This window comes from Cyprinodon tularosa, unplaced genomic scaffold, assembly GCF_016077235.1.
Source record: "Cyprinodon tularosa strain WSP-4 unplaced genomic scaffold, ASM1607723v1 ctg17, whole genome shotgun sequence".
Lineage (NCBI taxonomy): Eukaryota > Metazoa > Chordata > Actinopteri > Cyprinodontiformes > Cyprinodontidae > Cyprinodon > Cyprinodon tularosa.
Window position 1 is genome coordinate 1,665,201 of NW_024038531.1, and position 18,774 is coordinate 1,683,974.

The following is an 18,774-nucleotide window of genomic DNA, read 5'->3' on the forward strand; positions in this document are numbered from 1 at the left end:
CTAAATATTGATCCTCAAAACCAATGAGAGGGAAATAAGACAATATGACAATTCATGACACGTCTTCTAGGTAAAATACAGCATATTGCTACTTCTTCTCCTTAATTAGTACTGAAAATGCCTCCTCTGCCATTGTCTTGTGTTTTCTTTTGTAAGACAAGCTACAGTGGATGGGACTTTCTATGAGCTTGGCAGCTGAGCTTTTTGTGAAGTTTGAATACTTTGAGGCAAAATTATTTTTTTTCTTGTTATTTCCACCTCAAGAAGAAAGAATATCTTACAGTAGTCCTTGAAGAGTATGTGCAGTAGCAAACTTAACTGAGTCCAGCCGGTAAACTCGGGGTGATGTACATCAGGGGTGTCCAATCCATACCTTGAGGAACAGGTGTCCTGCAATTTTCATATAGGTCTAACTAAATTGGAATGATTGCAGAGGATGCTCTTTAGTCATTGGTTTTGGATGTGTTGGGCAATGGACAAGAGTCTGCCAGCTCTGATGTACAATGTCAGTTTTTCCTATTCCCAAAGAACTATGTGTATCAGTGAAACTCTTAAATAGTTTTCCACTTAAAAACAGAGAAACTCTTTCTTTTTCATGTTTGCCATGTCCCCTTCATCACCTGTAGAATGATCCAATTAGAATTAGCTTTTCTTCAATGGCTTTGTCAAAATAACTTCTCAGAGGGACAGACAGGATAATACAAGGACCAAAAAAATGGTCTGAACAGTCTTACAATCATACCTTTCTATTTCAAAGGTTTGAAACACCACCTGCACTTCTGAAAACATGTGTTCAGCATTGGTAGAGTCTATTAAGAAAAATATAAAAACAGTTAAGAACAGATGTCATAACAACCAGTTTCTTCAAACTATTTTTATCTTTTAAGTCAATTTTCATTAGAATAGATTTATCTTGGCTGTCCTCCCACAATATATGAAGTTGTCAGTAAAATTGAGCCTGATAAAATGAATTGTTGCTTCAAGGAAAATGTGGGTTGTCACAGAGAACTGCAAGGGGACACATTATAAATGAACAAACACAGATGCAGGGCTTTGATAATTAGAGGTGCCGTTTGATTAGACCAGCTAAATGATGTTGCATAATCATGTTTACAGTTAGAGTAAATTGTTTGTTTGAAACAAGTTTTGCCAACAGAACTTTAAGATGTAATCCACATAATTTATATCCCAAATTATGCTTAACATATGAAGCAGCTCCTGTGGAAATTAGCTGAACCTGTTGGCGGGTGGAGGCAGTAGATTCCCTGCCTTCAGAGCTACAGTGGGCGCTGATTGGAAATGGACACTTCACTCACGCTCCGCGTGTTTCACGTATTGTGTGAAAAACATGTGACTACTATAGCCACTAGGTGGCAGTCTGACTCCATTTCGGCGTCCCATGAGTCAGAATTACATAGGTCGAGTAGCAGACTGGAAGGGGTGTCACGGGTTGCGAGTTTATAGCGCAGAGGTTAAGCTGAGTGGTCTTTGGTTCAATAGACTCTGGGTTCAATCCCAGCTGTGGCCGAGTTGCCTAAATTGTTTTTGTTTTTTTTTAATTATAATTATTATCGCTTTTTTTATAAAGTAATGAAAGTTAGAATGTAAAGTAATGAAACCAGGTTTTATATTTTTGAAACAACAATTGGAGTTATTCGTTGGACATTCACGCATGAGCCTGTATAAAAAGAGGAGCTGACCAGCTCCTTTAGTCAGAGACACCGTGTCTGTACGTTTGTGGGCCTGCAGTCAACTGAAAAGCAGGTTTATTGGGGATCTTGGTGTGATATTGTTCTATTTTATTTTGTTTTTGATTAAAATAAAGTTAATGAATTAATTTAACATTGGGACTGCATAATCTTATTTCATGAAAATATTTATAGATAGATTGATAGTAGTTATAGATACACCTCCGATCTTATCTGAGAACTGTTATTTCTATTTATCTGCATCGCTATTATTTAATGAAAAATAAAATTAATTAAGTTGGAGCCGGGGATACGGACTGTAGCGCAACCAGAGAAAGGCGACAGAGACAGTGCTGCGGCTGGTGATGTTGAAATTAAAATCATATCCAAAGTTGATTCCTCATTAAGATAAGCCAAAGTTATTCAAAAGGGTATGTAAGAAAATATATTTTCTTTAGTTTTGTAAAATATAAGTGCCGTTGAAAGCTTTGTTTTTGTGTGTTACTTTCTTGCCGTGCAATACGTGACACCCCTCCCAGTCTGGTCAAGTAGCAGACTGGGAGGTATGTCACGTGTGGCGAACTTATAGCGCAGTGGTTAAGCTGAGTGGTGTGTAGACTAACAGCTTGTGGGTTCAGTCCCAACTGTGGCCGAGTTGCCTTAAATGTTTTTTTTTTTTTTTTTTTTTTTTATAAAGCATCTTAATGCACCTTTTTCCTCCCTGTTTGCACCTCCAGTAACTTCTATGCCAATATGTGACGAGTGAATTTCTCCGCTGTGAGATCAATAAAGCTCATCTAATCACATCTACTCCAATCTAAATAAATAAATAAATATACACATGTTCAATAAATAAATAAGCATTCAATTAATTACCCCCAATAAATGGTGAAATGATATGTTCTCATAATAAATCATTTATTTAAAAAATGCTGTTATGTTCCTTTTTTTTAAATTCCTTTTAAAATGCTTAACTATTTTTATTCTTTTATTTTCTTTCAAAAAATCACTAGATTTTAAAAACACTCATAGGTTTTGAAAGGTATTATATATATATAGGAAACTAAAACGCTCGGATCTTTCTGTCATTTTGTGTGCGTGTGAAGCATCTGCAATGTTTTCGTTAAATATTCAAATAAATAAGATGGACTTTAAACTAGCAGACACGTTTGGATTTTTGCCATTTAATTTTTTTATTTAATTTTAAAAACGAAAGAAATGGAAATGGGGTTTGACGAAAACCAGAAATATGGTCTGCCTGCATTCATGAACAACTTATGTTTGTGAGACCCCCTACCCCTCAGGACCCCCGCCTAATCAGTGCAAAAAATAACGACAAATGGCTTTAGCAGGTTATTCAGAGTTGACGCGGTACTTTGCAGACAACTTACTCTCTTGTTCTCTGACAATAGAATTCAACCACCACCATTTACAGAGACCCCCTCCCCCTCACAGCTCAACTTTGTGGTTTCAACACTGCAGCAAAAGTTTCCTGATATGGGGAAGAGTGACTTGAAGGACTGCATTGATAAGATCAACGAATTTCTCCGTACAACACGCAAATCATCCCAACGACTCTCAATGTAAACCTGTTCAGTATTCATCACAATAAACACATTTTCTCTCATGCTCTTTTCCCACTTTGTGTTGTTTTAAAATCTAATCTGAAATATAGAAATAGAAATTATAGAAACAAAATGTTTCACATCAGTTTTTTCAGGAACAGAATCAGGTTTATTGACATTGTCAGAGAAGGAGTTCACAAACTAGGGATTTTTTTATGGTACAATCGTGCAAGATGACACATATAAGGGTAAATAGAATTATAAAAATATCTAAACACTGTGGCAATATATAAGCAATATCTATACCGTATATCCAGGTCTGCACTATAAGTTCGCAACACGTGACATACCTCCCAGTCTGCTACTTGACCAGACTGGGAGGGGTGTCACGTATTGCACGGCAAGAAAGTAACACACAAAAACAAAGCTTTCAACGGCACTTATATTTTAAAAAACTAGAGAAAATATATTTTCTTACATACCCTTTTGAATAACTTTGGCTTATCTTAATGAGGAATCAACTTTGGATATGATTTTAATTTCAACATCACCAGCCGCAGCACTGTCTCTGTCGCCTTTCTCTGGTTGCGCTACAGTCCGTATCCCCGGCTCCAACTTAATTAATTTTATTTTTCATTAAATAATAGCGATGCAGATAAATAGAAATAACAGTTCTCAGATAAGATCGGAGGTGTATCTACAACTACGCAACCATTTTCATAAAATAAGATTATGCAGTCACTTGACTGCATAATCTTATGTTAAATTAATTCATTAACTTTATTTTAATCAAAAACAAAATAAAATAGCGCAGTATCACACCAAGATCCCCAATAAACCTGCTTTTCAGTTGACTGCAGGCCCACAAACGTCACCCTCAGCACGGCAGAGGTTCCAAGCGCCACCTGGTGGTTGTCCGGGTACATTGCAGTTCTTTTTGAAATAAAAAAACTGGCCTCAGGAAATACAACGTGATTCACGTGGGAATCACACAGGAATCACGCAGGAAACCGTCCATTTCCAACCAGTCCCCACTGTATCCATCAAATAAACAAAATGGGGAATTAAATGTTTTGTTACTAAATACAAAGCACAGGTCTCAACGCGTCCAAAGAGGTGGTAAAGTGGATGCAATCAATATCTTGTGTAGGGGGTAGCAGTATAATTTACACAGGCTTGATGTTGTGATTAAATACAGATTGATATAAGAGCCATCACTGACTAGCAGCAGTTAGAGACAAGTAATCACCATTCCATAATGGACACAATATTAAAACTCATCCTGTCTTCACTATCATTATGTTTATTTCCATTCTTTAAACTTGATTTCTTCACAACTACTCCATCTCTCTCTGTCTCCGCTGCTCCCGTTGCCCTTATCATCCATCAAGGAGGTGGTAACATCAAGGGGCTGTGTCCTTGGACATGTAGAAAGGACCTGCTATTGACTGGCATCATGAGCTCCTCTTTCCTTGTTCCTTTCCCGCAATCCCCATAATCCCCCTGTCTTAGCTGCCAACACGGCACACTCATCAGGACCACAGGGGCAGTATATGGGGGGCCTACTGTCGGCACTTATTATATCACCGCTCAGAGAGGGTTATGTCTTCGCTTGAAGCTGCCCACATGAATGCAAACAGGAGAGGGAACACCGCGGATGAGCTGAAGCATAAAGATGTGAATGGACTGCAACCTAAGCTCACATAATTGTACAGATTTACTAACATGAAGTATGACCTCCCACATGTGAAACCTTGGCTGTGCCACCGCATTTTGTTTTCTTCAAAGGTCACGCGGTTGCATCTTAGTCTTAGCTTGCAGCAGAACAAACTGACACATTTGTACAAGGCTGAATACATATGGTTTATTATCTCTCTATCCCTGCTACCTTCATGGCACTTCAGCTGGTAACCAAGGAGGACATGAATAGTTTCTGACTCGTGAGCATACCACAGAGCTGTTGCTTTCTTGGTTAGAGAGACTCCTGCATTATATTTCACAGTGATGTTCAAATATAGAGTGTTCAAATATATTTGATCTTTTCATATTTTGCCACCCTACAACCACAAACTTCAATAGATATAAAAGGATTTTATTGGCCAACTCAAAGCTGTGCATAATTGTGAAGTTAAAGGCAAAGAATTAAGCTTTTATGCTTATATGATTAGATTTTTTGTGGTTTTATGCCTATAGGAGGAACCGCTCAAACATTGTTTCAAAATTTGCCCTCAATTCAGCAATAAATTCCTCAGCAGATTATATCAGTGCTGCCTTACTGTATGTAGTATGCTTACATTATGTAATATTATGGTATTACTTATTTGTACAATTATAGTACTATGCTTTCAGGCTCTCAATGTCTGTAATACACACTGCTACTTCATCCTTTTTTGGAAGGTTGACTATGGCTAATGTGGTTTAGTCATTATTAGTCAAAGTTTTTTTTATAAAACCTTGTTGATGAGCCTAAAATGTTCCATTTTTTTGTTAATTATTTATTTTTATTTAAACCATTCATGATCTACGGTGCCTGTTTTTACTGTTACTGCTTATTTGTTTAACCAGAAGGTGCTAGTGTTATTATTACATCCATCATTGCATGTTTTCGTGATCTTGTGCATCCCTTCTATTTAGTTCTGTCAATCTCTATATATTTTTGATCTGCTGAAGGATGGCCTCACTCTGACCAGCTTTCCTTTCCCTCTGCAGAAAAGCTTCTGCACACCATGATCCTGCCCCCACCGTGTTTGTCAAGACAAAAAGTTGAATTTTGTCTTATCTGATTCAAGCCTCTTCCTTCACATTTGCAGTGTCCTTTACATAACAGCCCTTTCTAAGACTTTGTTTCTATATTGGATTTATTTTCAGTGGTTTTCTATATTGTAAACGCCTCTGGGTCATTTTTTCTGATTAATGCTGTCCTTGCCTGCATTTTCTTTTTAGGTCAAGTAAGAAATTCAAAGCTAGAGATCTTGCTTTCAACTTCATCCCTCCTTCACTGTTCTTGATGATACATTTTTTTATTTCTAAAAACAATAAATAAGGCATTCACAGAAAAGTTGCATTTATACTACAGTAAGTTCAACCTACAGTATTACAGTATTTACCACGCAACTTTTGAAGTCATTGACCAGTGAGATATCATAGTAAATAAGGCCTAATTTAATGGACTCTGTCAGATTTTAATTTACAAAAAACTTTACTTTTTATTCCAGTGTAATTATGCATTTTGTTTTCAATTACAGAGAATCACTATGAAATATAGCACAGTTTGCAGTTGTAATTATATAAATTGGGGAAAACTGAAAGGCTATAAATATGTTTAATAGGCACTGGTTTTGTATAAATGTCCTTATTGATGTATTTTCACATCAAATCAGCTGTGGATCTGAAAATATCCAAAGTTGTACAGAAACCTCACTGTACCCAGGCTTATAATAATAATAAAAAAAAAATAAAAAAAAAACATACACAGCAACAGATACATTGTTTACCCCAGACGCTTATCTCTATCAGGCCAGTTACTGAATAAGAATTTGCTGATGGTATTCTATTGCTTCTGTACAGTAGCAAAGATGATAAAAGAGTGAAGGTGGCAGAGCAACATTTGGATTTTTATCTGTTTATATGTCTGTGTGTGTGTGCGCCTCATCAGGAAGCTGTGAAGGAGAACCACAAGAAGAGGGAGATGGAGGAGAAGATCAAGAGAGCCAAGCTGGCGAAGGAAAAAGCTGAGCGAGAGAAGCAGGAGCGTCAGCAGAAGAAGAAGCAGCTGATTGACATGAACAAAGGTACACTGCTTCTCCCCATACTGCTGCAGAGACGGAGAGAGGGAGGCGGGTGGGGAGTTCAGGGGACAAGAAGCACAAGGGCGGAAAGAAGGTTTTATGGAAACTTCCTGTACACAGATTTGAAGTCAGCTTCTGGTATTAATGTGGAGAAACAGGGGGAGGCGGCCCTTTTCTTTTTTTTTTGTTCATCTTTCAGCTCTGAGGGAATCTCATGTTTACAGTCCTTCCATAGCTCAGTCAGTGCTTCCAAACAAAAGAGAAGTTATGCTAGAATTGGTATTTTCTATTTATCCACATTCTGTAGACGAAAACATTCTCCCCCTGCTGCATCTTAAAATTGAACACATTTTATTCAGTGATGCTTCCAGTTATTGGAAAGTAGTAACAGATAAACACAAATATGCAGCCTGCTTACTGAGACACACACTGGAAAATACAGGCCGCATGTAAAGAAAGGAAATTAAGGCCTGCTTTATTGACTAAAGTGAAGATTGCTCTGTAGACGGCAATTTCAACATGATCATTACCATGCTGGTAGTTTTTTATGTATTAGGTGGAAGGAAAATAAGAAAAAAAAAAAACAGTATAACGCTGTTTCCACTCAATGTTTTAGACCCATTGTTGTGAAATGCCATAATGACTCTGCTGTCCTCCAGCAACGCCAGCAAGTCATCTATTGATTAGTGAGAGCTACAGTTGTTTTACACATGCGGGTTTGGGTGGGGGGGGGGTTTGGTGACAGAGCCTGATGCCTGTGTCTAGTTATGTCAATGACACTGAAGGAATTTCAAGCCTGGGAGGCTTTGCAGGCAGGCAGCGCAGCCCTTTGTCCATTATTTATTCATATTTTTTGACAAACAGACTGGGATTTCCACACCAGTTTCTAAATGTCAGTGCTAGCCAAGGACCTCTCCATAGCCCAGCCACTTTGGGAAATATGACAAGACAGTCTCCAGCACGCCACAGACTCTCCAAGATAATTGATGCATACTACAGTTCTTCTCTTGCTCTCTCTCCCTTTTTTTTTTGTTCCCAGAGCAGAGACCTCTCTGAAAGCTCTACTTTCAATAATCCAACATGGCTGAGCTGAAGGAGGCTTTCTTACCCCCTCTCTCTCTCTCTCTCTCTCTCTCTCTGTGTCTGGCAAACCAGATGGAGAAGGATGGAGAAGTGGTACGATATGAAATATTTCTGCAGGTGCAGATTTTGATCTGGGTTTCTGAATGCCATAATATGACATTCAGAATGAATAAAACATGAAGATGACATGGGCAGTGTTGCCTGCAGCCTCTAAGATAGTGGGGTTTGTGCTGCGCACCAACACCTAGATTACTGGACTGTCTCAATCATGTTGACCTTGAAAAATTATGGAAGACTCACTTTCTCAATCCAAGATGCGCTCGGCACTGCCAGCATTTCTGATGTCAAGGTTTTTACCTTCATTTTTTTTAACCTTGAATATTTTCATGCTTCTTTACTTGTTCCTTTGTGAAAAACAGTCTGAGGAAGGACTAGCCCAGTATCTATTAATGTCTATGGTAAGAGCAGGTGGGTGAGTGAGTTCAGCTTGTTGTTTGTCTTTATACCCTCACTTTTCTTGTGAGATTTTTCCCTGAAAAATATAAACAGAATATAAAATAAAAAATATGAAATATAAAAACAAATGAGGCATGCAAGCAGAAAAAATAGACTAGCTAAGACAGACACAAAACACATGCAAATGAAAAATGCTGCAATAAAATAAAATGAAGAGCAGCAAAGTCTATCCCCATAGCATGGCTCTGCCAGCACCTTGCCTCATAGTGGTAATAGGTTCACTGTTGAATGAAAAGGGATTTATTTCAGAAATTTGATGAACAATAACCAATAAATCAACCCCAAAAAATACTTCAATTAAAAAACCAAATGTACACAAAAAGAGACTGTCCAAATTCCAATTTTCAATTAAATTAAATTCATTTGAACATAAATCGAGACACAATTTTCCACTAAATAAACTTGTTAGTATATATAGCCAGAGAACTGACATTCATTAATAGTAATTGTCTAAAAAGGGATATGAAGAAGTAAAATTTATTTTCATACCCCTAAAACGTATTCTTCATACCCCTGTAAATTTTGACATTACCCAGTTAATTATAGTTCTGTATGACCAGACATCTTCTTATATATGTTGGCTGTTTCCTCTACATGGGGTTGTGCTACACACCAACACCCAGAGCACTAAATCTTGATGATGCTCAACCTAAAATAAGACTTGCTTTCATAATCTAAACACTTGTTGCAAATGTGGTGAAATTAGGAGAAGGGAAAACGCATGAGCTTTGTTAATGTGTTTAATTAATGGGAATATAAACTTTAGCTCATAGGGTGCAGGTAAAAGAGCCTGAATTGTATAACAAGAAACTCCATATTTTCTTGTTAAGCTTCATTCTTCTCTGCACCTCCTCTCCTCCCCTGTATGACAGCCTTGGCTTAAGAGTCTCGGCTCTTGTCTCCCAGCCTGCTATAAAATTCTACATGTTCTTCATATTTTTTAAGAGCTGGGTATTTGAGGTGATTTTTCTATTAATATTTCATGCTGAGCATCACTCGGAAGTGAGCAACAAAAAGTGACTCTTGTAATTCCTCACTCCATTAATTAATCATAGACAAACATTTTTTACATTAATTTTGAATTTGTGGGGGTTAGAAGGCTAAATGAAACACTGAAATAGATAGTTTATACACCTGTTCTTAGAAATCAGACAGATAAAAATGGACTAGAAGCGTCTATGTTTGTTGTGTTTGTCGATGCATTAGCTGAGCAGATGGAGGAAACATATGCCTATTGTATTATAAGAATTAAGCACAGGTCAGTGTCTTATCTATTTTAAGGGATTTACTGGTTTGCTCATTTTGAGGCTTAAAAGGTGGTTTTGACGGATAATAGTATTTTGTTTTAAAGCAATTTCAAGAGTCTATTTTTGAAAGGGGATAGATTTGATGTCATTTCACAAATTGCAACCTAATCCTCTTTGCTCGCAAATGATTAACAATAAAATGCATTTTTAATGAGAGTTTAATTCATTTAGCTCTTTGTCAGGATGGCACTAAGATGGAGGAGGAGGGCAGACAAACGCTTTTAGGAAAGTGGTAATATTACAACAGAATTCTTTCCTCCGTGAAATTAAGTCTTTCTTTTTTGTCACTTTTACAACAAAATGACAGATAGATGAGAGCAGTGTATCACTAAACACTATAGTCCTTATTTGAAATCTTAATGTATGAAATATGTTAGAAAATCATTATCCAGTCACTCAGTTTGTTTTAATCTGCTCTAAGTGGATTCTCTTGAACTGACCAGCTGTTCAACATTTACAGAACCACTTTAAATCAGTGGAAGTGACTGTTGATCACTGGAGAATATAAACCCCAGCCAATGTCTATTTCTATGACAGGGCGAAGAGGAGAAGAGGTTCATAACAGGAAATAAAACAGCCCAATGTCACCAGCAGATAGCGGGGCTCTGTATAGATCTGCCGAATGGGGGAAGACTTCCTTCCTTCTCTAAGGCATCAGAGTGGAGAGAAGCAGGCCCTTCTGGTGGTCTGCATGGTTGACATCACCAGGGTCAGTGCCCCCATCTGGGGCAAGTGCCTGATCCTGCATGTCAACTGTGTATCCCAGTCAAATTCGCTAAACTCTAAACAGAGCCGCAAAGCGTGTCTGCCTATGTTTAATAACTATATGTTCTGGCATTGAGACATATGAATAAACAGCAACATGCTAGGAGACCATTACACTTCATCTATTCACCAGGAATACTTTTTGAAAGGAAAATAACCAAATGATTTGTATTTCTTTGTGTGATAGACAGAACTAAAGTGGAAGGAAACCTAACCTGCTTGAAATCTGAAATGTCTGTGAATTTCTGTCCGTGTAAATCAGAATTCCTTAGAATAATCATCAACTGAATCGTAGGTGCATTTATATGTAACTTCCCTCATGTTTGGACAGATACAGTACATTTGTATTGTTGCACATTCTTCTTTGCAACATAACAAAGGTCATTGCTTCATTTCATTTAGACCTGAAGTATGCTTTGATCTAAGCTATTCTATTTAATCTGTGGTTGTATGTTTAAGGTCTTTGTCCTGCTGAAAAGTTAACTTCAGCCTCTTTCGTTTCCTTTATGAGATTTCCTTTCAGTACTGGTCTTTATTGTGTCCATGCTAAAGCTTTCTCACAGTATGATGCTCCCTCCGCCATGTTTCATTGTTAGAAAGTTGTGTTCCCTGAGATGTATTGGTTCTGTTTTTCAACCGGAGCACCTCTATTTCCTGCAAACCATATGACAAACTGCTGGACTTTTTGGCCTTGTTCTCCCCTCTCTGCTATAAAGTCACAAGTTTTGAGTACAATACTTTTGGGTTTTCTGGTCATCAGATTCTCCCATCTGAGCTTTCGATTTTTGCAGCTCCTACAGTATCATGAGCCTGTTTGCCACTTCCAGATTTCTACCAGGCCTTCTTGTTAGCATGCCTGGTGTTGTCTTGGTCTTATCACACAGGCTTCCAACAAAATACATCAAAGATGGGAAATTCTAAGTGTATAAAAATTCCATCAGGGGCTGCAGTGTAGAAGCAGCTTATTATTAGTTGACTTTACTCAAAACCAAAACTTATAAATATCCTCAACTGTTTCACAAACCGGAAAAATACATTTTAAAGCTTTAGCACATTTTATATTCTGTCATCATTGCATCATCTTTCGCTGATTGGATTGAATGCCCCTCTGCTGCCTCAATCCATTGCAACAGCTTGCAGACAGCAGAAAAAAAAATGCGGGTCCATTGCTTTGCTTAAGCAGAATTCGGGTTGTGATAAATGTGTTTTGGCATGCGACATATGCTACAACATAGTCACTGAACACACATTCTAATCATCTTTTATATTGTTATCTTTGTTCACTCAGCATCTGGAAGCTGGAAAAAAAACAACAATGTGAAATCTATGTTTGAAGTTGCACATCCGTAAGCCTAAAGGTGGATGAATGAAACATCTGAAATGTGCTCAGTAATAATAGTTTAAGCATGGACATGAAAATCTGTCTAAGATAATGCTGCCACCATGGAGTTGTTGCAGAAACCAGCTTGTGCTTCTTCCTCTTCCAAAGCTCTACATGTTTTTTTTTTTAGCTCAAAAGTTTTTTAAGCATCCTTCCCTCAGAGCAAAGCCTGCTAAAATGAGGTCTCCGTGTCTGTATGATTTTCTGCAGAGAGCAGTTGGCATGTTGACAATGATGGGCCTGCAGCTTCTATTTATGAATCCTTCTTGTCAACCTTTCACTTGCTGTGAATCAAATGGTTTATGTTTACACAAATAAAATGTGGGCTTCTCTCCGAGAGATGTATGTTTTATAAATATGAGGGAAAAATGAGTGAGTATGGTTAGTTAGGTCAGACCTTGACAGTGGTTTGGAAGGTTTGCATGCCCTATTTTATTATTGTTATTGGTTATTGTATATCACGCTCAACAAGCTGGATAAAGAATATTTGAGTTTTAATAATTATAGTCTATTTAAAAAAAAAGCTTTGAAGGATTTTTTTAATCTCAAAAGTCCGTAGATTTTCCTAGAGTTTAGAGCTTATTATGCTGCTATCTGAATAGAGGGAACTAGGGTTGTCACGATATTAAACTTTTCAACTCGATACCGATACTAAGGAAAATACTCGATACTCAATACCATTTTCGATACCACAAGGATAAAAACAAAGACTCCAAAATTCTCCAAAAAATATTTTCATTAATAAATAAAATACAATAAATAAATACAATAAACAATAAGAACAATATTTTGAGGTTGTATGCTGTGCACAATATTAAGCAAGCTTGATAAAAAACTTATAAAATTAAAATTAAGTTTTCCTTCCTTGGCTATGCTTTGCACACATAAGAATGACACTAGCCAAACTGGTTAAGAAACAAAGCACTGTAGCACTGTATCGATACTTTTAAAAACGAGTATTGTATCCGGATACAACATTTTGGTATCGATACTTTTTTGAGTCTCGATACTTTTGACAACCCTAGAGGGAACAGACGAATAGAATGATGAATAAATGTACACATGAACAAATAAATGACTGGATAGATGAACCAACAAACCAATTTATAGAGAGATGGATGGATGGATGGATGGGATGAAATGGAATGAAAATGGATAAAAATATATAAAATCGTTAGAGAATGAATATTTTCCATACCGTTATTTTCCACGCTTTTTCAGACCACAAAGGCATCCCAGACAAACCTTTAAGACTTTAAAACTGGTACTGTGTTATTGTTTAACTCGATACTAATGGCGAGTCCCTACCAGTCTCTTTTATCTAAGTTAGCTGCAGCTTCACTTTTCCTTTTTTTGTTTTCTTAAACAAGGGGATTTAAAACCAAACATACATTTTTAAATCTATGTTTCTGTTATTGTGGTATGCTAAACTAAAATGACATATTTCTTTGCAGTAGACTGACTGGTTGTGGCTGGCAGAGCCCTGTCAGGAGAGATAGTGCTGGAGCTTTAGATTGATGGCTCCCTGTGACACTGACAGCTGCCAGTAGGGCCAGCATATACCTGCATCGCAGCCATGTCAGCCAGGTGATCATAGACAAGAGCTGACGTGCCACGGTGGGGTGGACAGGTTGCCTCTCCAAGTTTGCATAGTGTCCTCATAGCTCGGCAGATGTGGCACATATTATTACCTGGAAAGATAGCTTTAGAGTCGTCAAGGTCAAAGACACAAGCATATAAAAAGAAATGTTTCCAGGAGAGCTTCTCGCCACACCTTGGCTTAGCTTGGAAAAAAGGAAGCGGATATTACAACTGAAGTTGACCTTCCTGTTTGATATACCACGTAAAAAACAAGGGCAGACCTTTCAACAAAAAATGACATATCTTACGATGCTTCTCAATTTGCCAGCAATTTCTCAGGTGTGTGCTTTGCTTCCTGGAACTTCAGCCTTCAGGCATTATAATATGGAATGTCTTGTCAAAGAATCTTAACCCTTTTGGATTTTTTTTTTTAGTTTTTTATGTCTGATACCCCTACAAATATAGCCCAGTGCAGCCTTAAAAAGTGACCTTATTTTTAAATATCCAATTTTAGTAAAAATACAGCTGTTATGTAAATCAGAGCATTCAGAGGTTTGTTATAAAAGAGATCCAACAGTCAAGTGAAAAACGGACACCATTTAATCTGAGACTCCATAAATCTGGCCAGTATAGAATAGTGACAAAAAAGAAGCTATTATTATAAAAAAGTCATTTGAAACCCTTTATAATGTCTACCATAAACCATGTAGGGCAGTGGATTTTAAACTCTTATCTGTCCTTTATTTATTAGATGTGTCTGTGCTCCAGCACACCTGCATCAACTGATTGCATTCCCTCCTCAGCAGCCACCACAGGCTGTAGAGGCCTGTTAATCACCCAGTTATTTAGGTCTGGCGTGTGGAGGCAGGGAAATACCAAAAACAATGCAGGACAGTGGGTCTGAGGTTTAAAAAAACAACTCCTGGGGACACACCAAGAATCTGGAGTTCTTTTACTTTTAGGCCTACATGAAAATTCTGATGTGTGAAACCATTCCCTTATAAAAGCGCCTTTGGAAGATGGTAAACGTCTATATAAAGCTGCTTATAAGTAAATAAAAGGCAGTCCATGAAGACAAAAAAACAATAGAGGTGCAAAGTTCCTGAAGAGAAGGACATTTTCTGTCAGTCACCCTCCCGGCAATGTGAGGATGGCAGACTACTGTAGAAGTACACCCTCACTTTCTTTGGCAGGCTTAACTTCTTTGGCTCCTGCATGAAGAACATCCTGTGTTTTGCCTTCTTGGTGAGAAAGGTTATATTGAGCACCCACTTAAGGTCTTGCGTGGTGATGGTGCCCAGAAAGCAGAGGGAGTAAATCATCTGCAAACATTAGTAGCTTGACAGACCGGTGACCGTAGGCACAGCTGTTGGTGTACGGGGGAAAGAGAAGAGGAAAAACAATACAGTTTTGAGGGGAAACCAGTGCTAATGGTCCTGGATTCAAAGGCCTGTATCCCTACCGTCTTATGCTGCATCCTGTCTGTCAGGAAGTCTGTGATCCTCCTACAAGTGGATTTAGGCACAGTGAGCTCAAAAAGGTGCTGCAGGATATACTGTGTGTGTGTGGGGGGGGGTAATGTGTATTGCATCATCCGCAGACATGTTGGCTCTTAAAGGAATAGTACACCCAAAACATGATTAGCCTTGATTTTCTACTCACCCCCATGCTGAACAACACTCTGGAGTACTTTTTTGATATCTCAAATGCATCTGGAGATCTGGGAGGCTTCTTGCTGTCTGCTGACATTCAAATAATGGAGGTCTATGGTGCCCGAGACAGAAAGGTCCATAAAAGTCCACAAAAAACGTGTCAATATTCCTCCATACTGCTCGTCCAATGTATTCCAAGTGTCCTGAGTGGGTAGCATCCACAATTTACTCGAAACGAAGTAATTTAGAATGTTTTTAGAGCATAAACAGTAGTGTATAGGATTTCCTAAAAGCGCGTTCACGAGTCTACGGAAATCGCGGCAGACCAAACCAGACGAAAGTGCGCATTCAGCTCGGCAAAGAACTCATGCTCTTCCTCAACACTGAAGTCTTTAGACATTTTTCTTTCGTTTTTTCTTTCTTTGCACAGGTAAACAGCACATTTCTTCTTCTACGCTTGCATTATCGGCAGAGCAGACGCTGAATGCGCACTTTCATCTGGTTTGGTCTGCCGGCTTCCGTAGCGTCGTGAACGCGCAGGCGCGCGCTTTCAGGAAATCCTATGCACTACTGTTTATGCTCTAAAAACATTCTAAATGACTTCGTTTAGAGTAAATTATGGATGCTACCCACTCAGGACACTTGGAATACATTGGACGAGCAGTATGGAGGAATATTGACACGTTTTTTGTGGACTTTTATGGACCTTTCTGCCTCAGGCACCATAGACTTCCATTATTTGAATGTCAGCAGACAGCAAGAAGCCTCCCAGATCTCCAGATGCATTTGAGATATCAAAAAAGTACTCCAGAGTGTTGTTCAGCATGGGGGTGAGTAGAAAATGAAGGCTAATCATGTTTTGGGTGTACTATTCCTTTAAGACCCACTGCAGGGGATCCAGAAGTCCAGTGTAACAGTGGTCCAACTCTTACATGCATAGAGGCATGATTCAGAGCAATCAAAGGAGCGGGTTCATAGGATCTGCTTACTCTGGTGTAGCAGTTATCCAAACCTTACCACATCTGGTTGGGCACTCGATAACATGTCTCTATTTCTAAAGTTCTTGGCTGATATTTCACATGTTAATATGGCCAAGAATATGAATGTTTGCACTCCAAATATTAAATTTTTATTTGTCAAAATGTATAAAACCTGTTCACGATTTTTCCTTCATTTCACAATTATGACTAACATTCCTGTTTGTCAACCACATACACTCGCCGGCCACTTTATTAGGTACCCCATGCTAGTAACGGGTTGGGCCCCCTTTTGCCTTCAGAACTGCCTCAGTTCTTTGTGGCATAGATTCAACAAGGTGCTGGAACCATTCCTCAGGGAGTTTGGTCCATATTGACATGATGGCATCACACAGTTGCCGCAGATTTGTCGGCTGCACATCCATGATGCGAATCTCCCGTTCCACCACATCCCAAAGATGCTCTATTGGATTGAGATCTGGTGACTGTGGAGGCCATTTGAGTACAGTGAACTCATTGTCATGTTCAAGAAACCAGTCTGAGATGATTCCAGCTTTATGACATGGCGCATTATCCTGCTGAAAGTAGCCATCAGAAGTTGGGTACATTGTGGTCATAAAGGGATGGACATGGTCAGCAACAATACTCAGGTAGGCTGTGGCGTTGCAACGATGCTCAATTGGTACCAAGGGGCCCAAAGAGTGCCAAGAAAATATTTCCAACACTATGACACCACCACCACCAGCCTGAACTGTATATACAAGGCAGGATGGATCCATGCTTTCATGTTGTAGAAGCCAAATTCTGACCCTACCATCCGAATGTTGCAGCAGAAATCGAGACTCATCAGACCAGGCAACGTTTTTCCAATCTTCTATTGTCCAATTTTGATGAGCTTGTGCAAATTGTAGCCTTAGTTTCCTGTTCTTAGCTGAAAGGAGTGGCCCCCGGTGTGGTCTTCTGCTGCTGTAGCCCATCTGCCTCAAAGTTCGACGTACTGTGCGTTCAGAGATGCTCTTCTGCCCACCTTGGTTGTAACGGGTGGTTATTTGAGTCACTGTTGCCCTTCTATCAGCTCCAACCAGTCTGGCCATTCTCCTCTGACCTCTGGCATCAACAAGGCATTTCCGCACACAGAACTGCCGCTCACTGGATGTTTTTTCTTTTTCGGACCATTCTCTGTAAACCCTAGAGATGGTTTTGCGTGAAAATCCCAGTAGATCAGCAGTTTCTGAAATACTCAAACCAGCCCTTCTGGCACCAACAATCATGCCACGTTCAAAGTCACTCAAATCACCTTTCTTCCCCATACTGATGCTCGGTTTGAACTGCAGGAGATTGTCTAGACCATGTCTACATGCCTAAACGCACTGAGTTGCCGCCATGTGATTGGCTGCTTAGAAATTAAGTGTTAACGAGCAGTTGGACAGGTGTACCTAATAAAGTGACCGGTGAGTGTATGATCTCAATCATTTAAAATCCAAATGGTCATGTATTCTAACATTTTTTGTAAGTTACTGTAGTTTATTGTACAAGTTAAAAAAGACAAAGCATATTTTCTCTAAGGATGTCACTACAGTAAACTCCAAAAGTTCAGCAAACCCATTTTTCTCTGCACTCAATTTGGACTGCAAGTACCGCAAGCTTTGGTTTGCAACTGCTGTTGAACTACATAATTACCCTAAAAATGGGAACAAGGGCACCAGGATTATCTTCCGTCATGCGCTTGTCGTAATAAATAACAACATATTAGATTGTGCTCTACCTCCATAAAGAATCTATCTGCCCTAAGACAATGACACAGAGCTTCTAGACGGCTTAGTCTCACAAGGCCAGGCAGCATGAACGAAGACATGTAGAAAATTGGACTTATTAATAAACAAGTGTCACAAAAGGAGTAAATATATTGTATGCACTACAGTAAAAAATGACTGGTAGAGTACAACAGTCATCCACTACTGTCCAAGTATTTATTTTCAGCAAATTCTTGTCAACCAGAGGAAGAACCCTTTCTGTTTAGAGTATCTGGATTAAAAACAAAATACTTCATATCTTAAAGTTGTCGCTGTCCAAATAAAAGTAGTGAGACAGGTTTCAGGTATCCCCATGCAGTTAATGTTGTCTCTTCTTCCATAGTTTTCCCTGTTTCAGTGTGGACTCATCCTCCCTCATTCCTTTCCTGCTTTCACATCATTCTCTGGACTATTCTGTTCTTCCCCGGTGAAATAAGCACAGGCACAGTTGAATCTCATTAATTTGTGGGTGGTTCAAGTATGCGATCGTTTCCCCTCCCAGATCTGGACCCCACCAGCCAATTTACAGTCAATCAAACCTAATTACCCTCACTACAAAGACCATCAAATCCCATTGTCAAATCCATTTAGCTTCCCCTGATAGTGCTGCCTTACACTGACGCAAACAGCCCATGAGGGGCTTAGTTCAGATGCAATCTTGATCATTCTGAAACTACA

The 18,774-nt window shown here is 38.8% G+C and overlaps 1 protein-coding gene across 6 annotated transcripts in view; it reads left to right on the forward strand.

The window, feature by feature from the left end:
* diaph2 (diaphanous-related formin 2) overlaps positions 1-18,774 on the forward strand; it is a 542,053-nt gene that overhangs the window by 430,242 nt on the left and 93,037 nt on the right. For all 6 annotated transcript variants that reach the window (XM_038281299.1, XM_038281303.1, XM_038281304.1 and 3 more), the window contains one exon: positions 6,909-7,044. In XM_038281299.1, the coding sequence (XP_038137227.1) occupies positions 6,909-7,044 (136 nt within the window). The remainder of the gene's footprint in view (positions 1-6,908; positions 7,045-18,774) is intronic.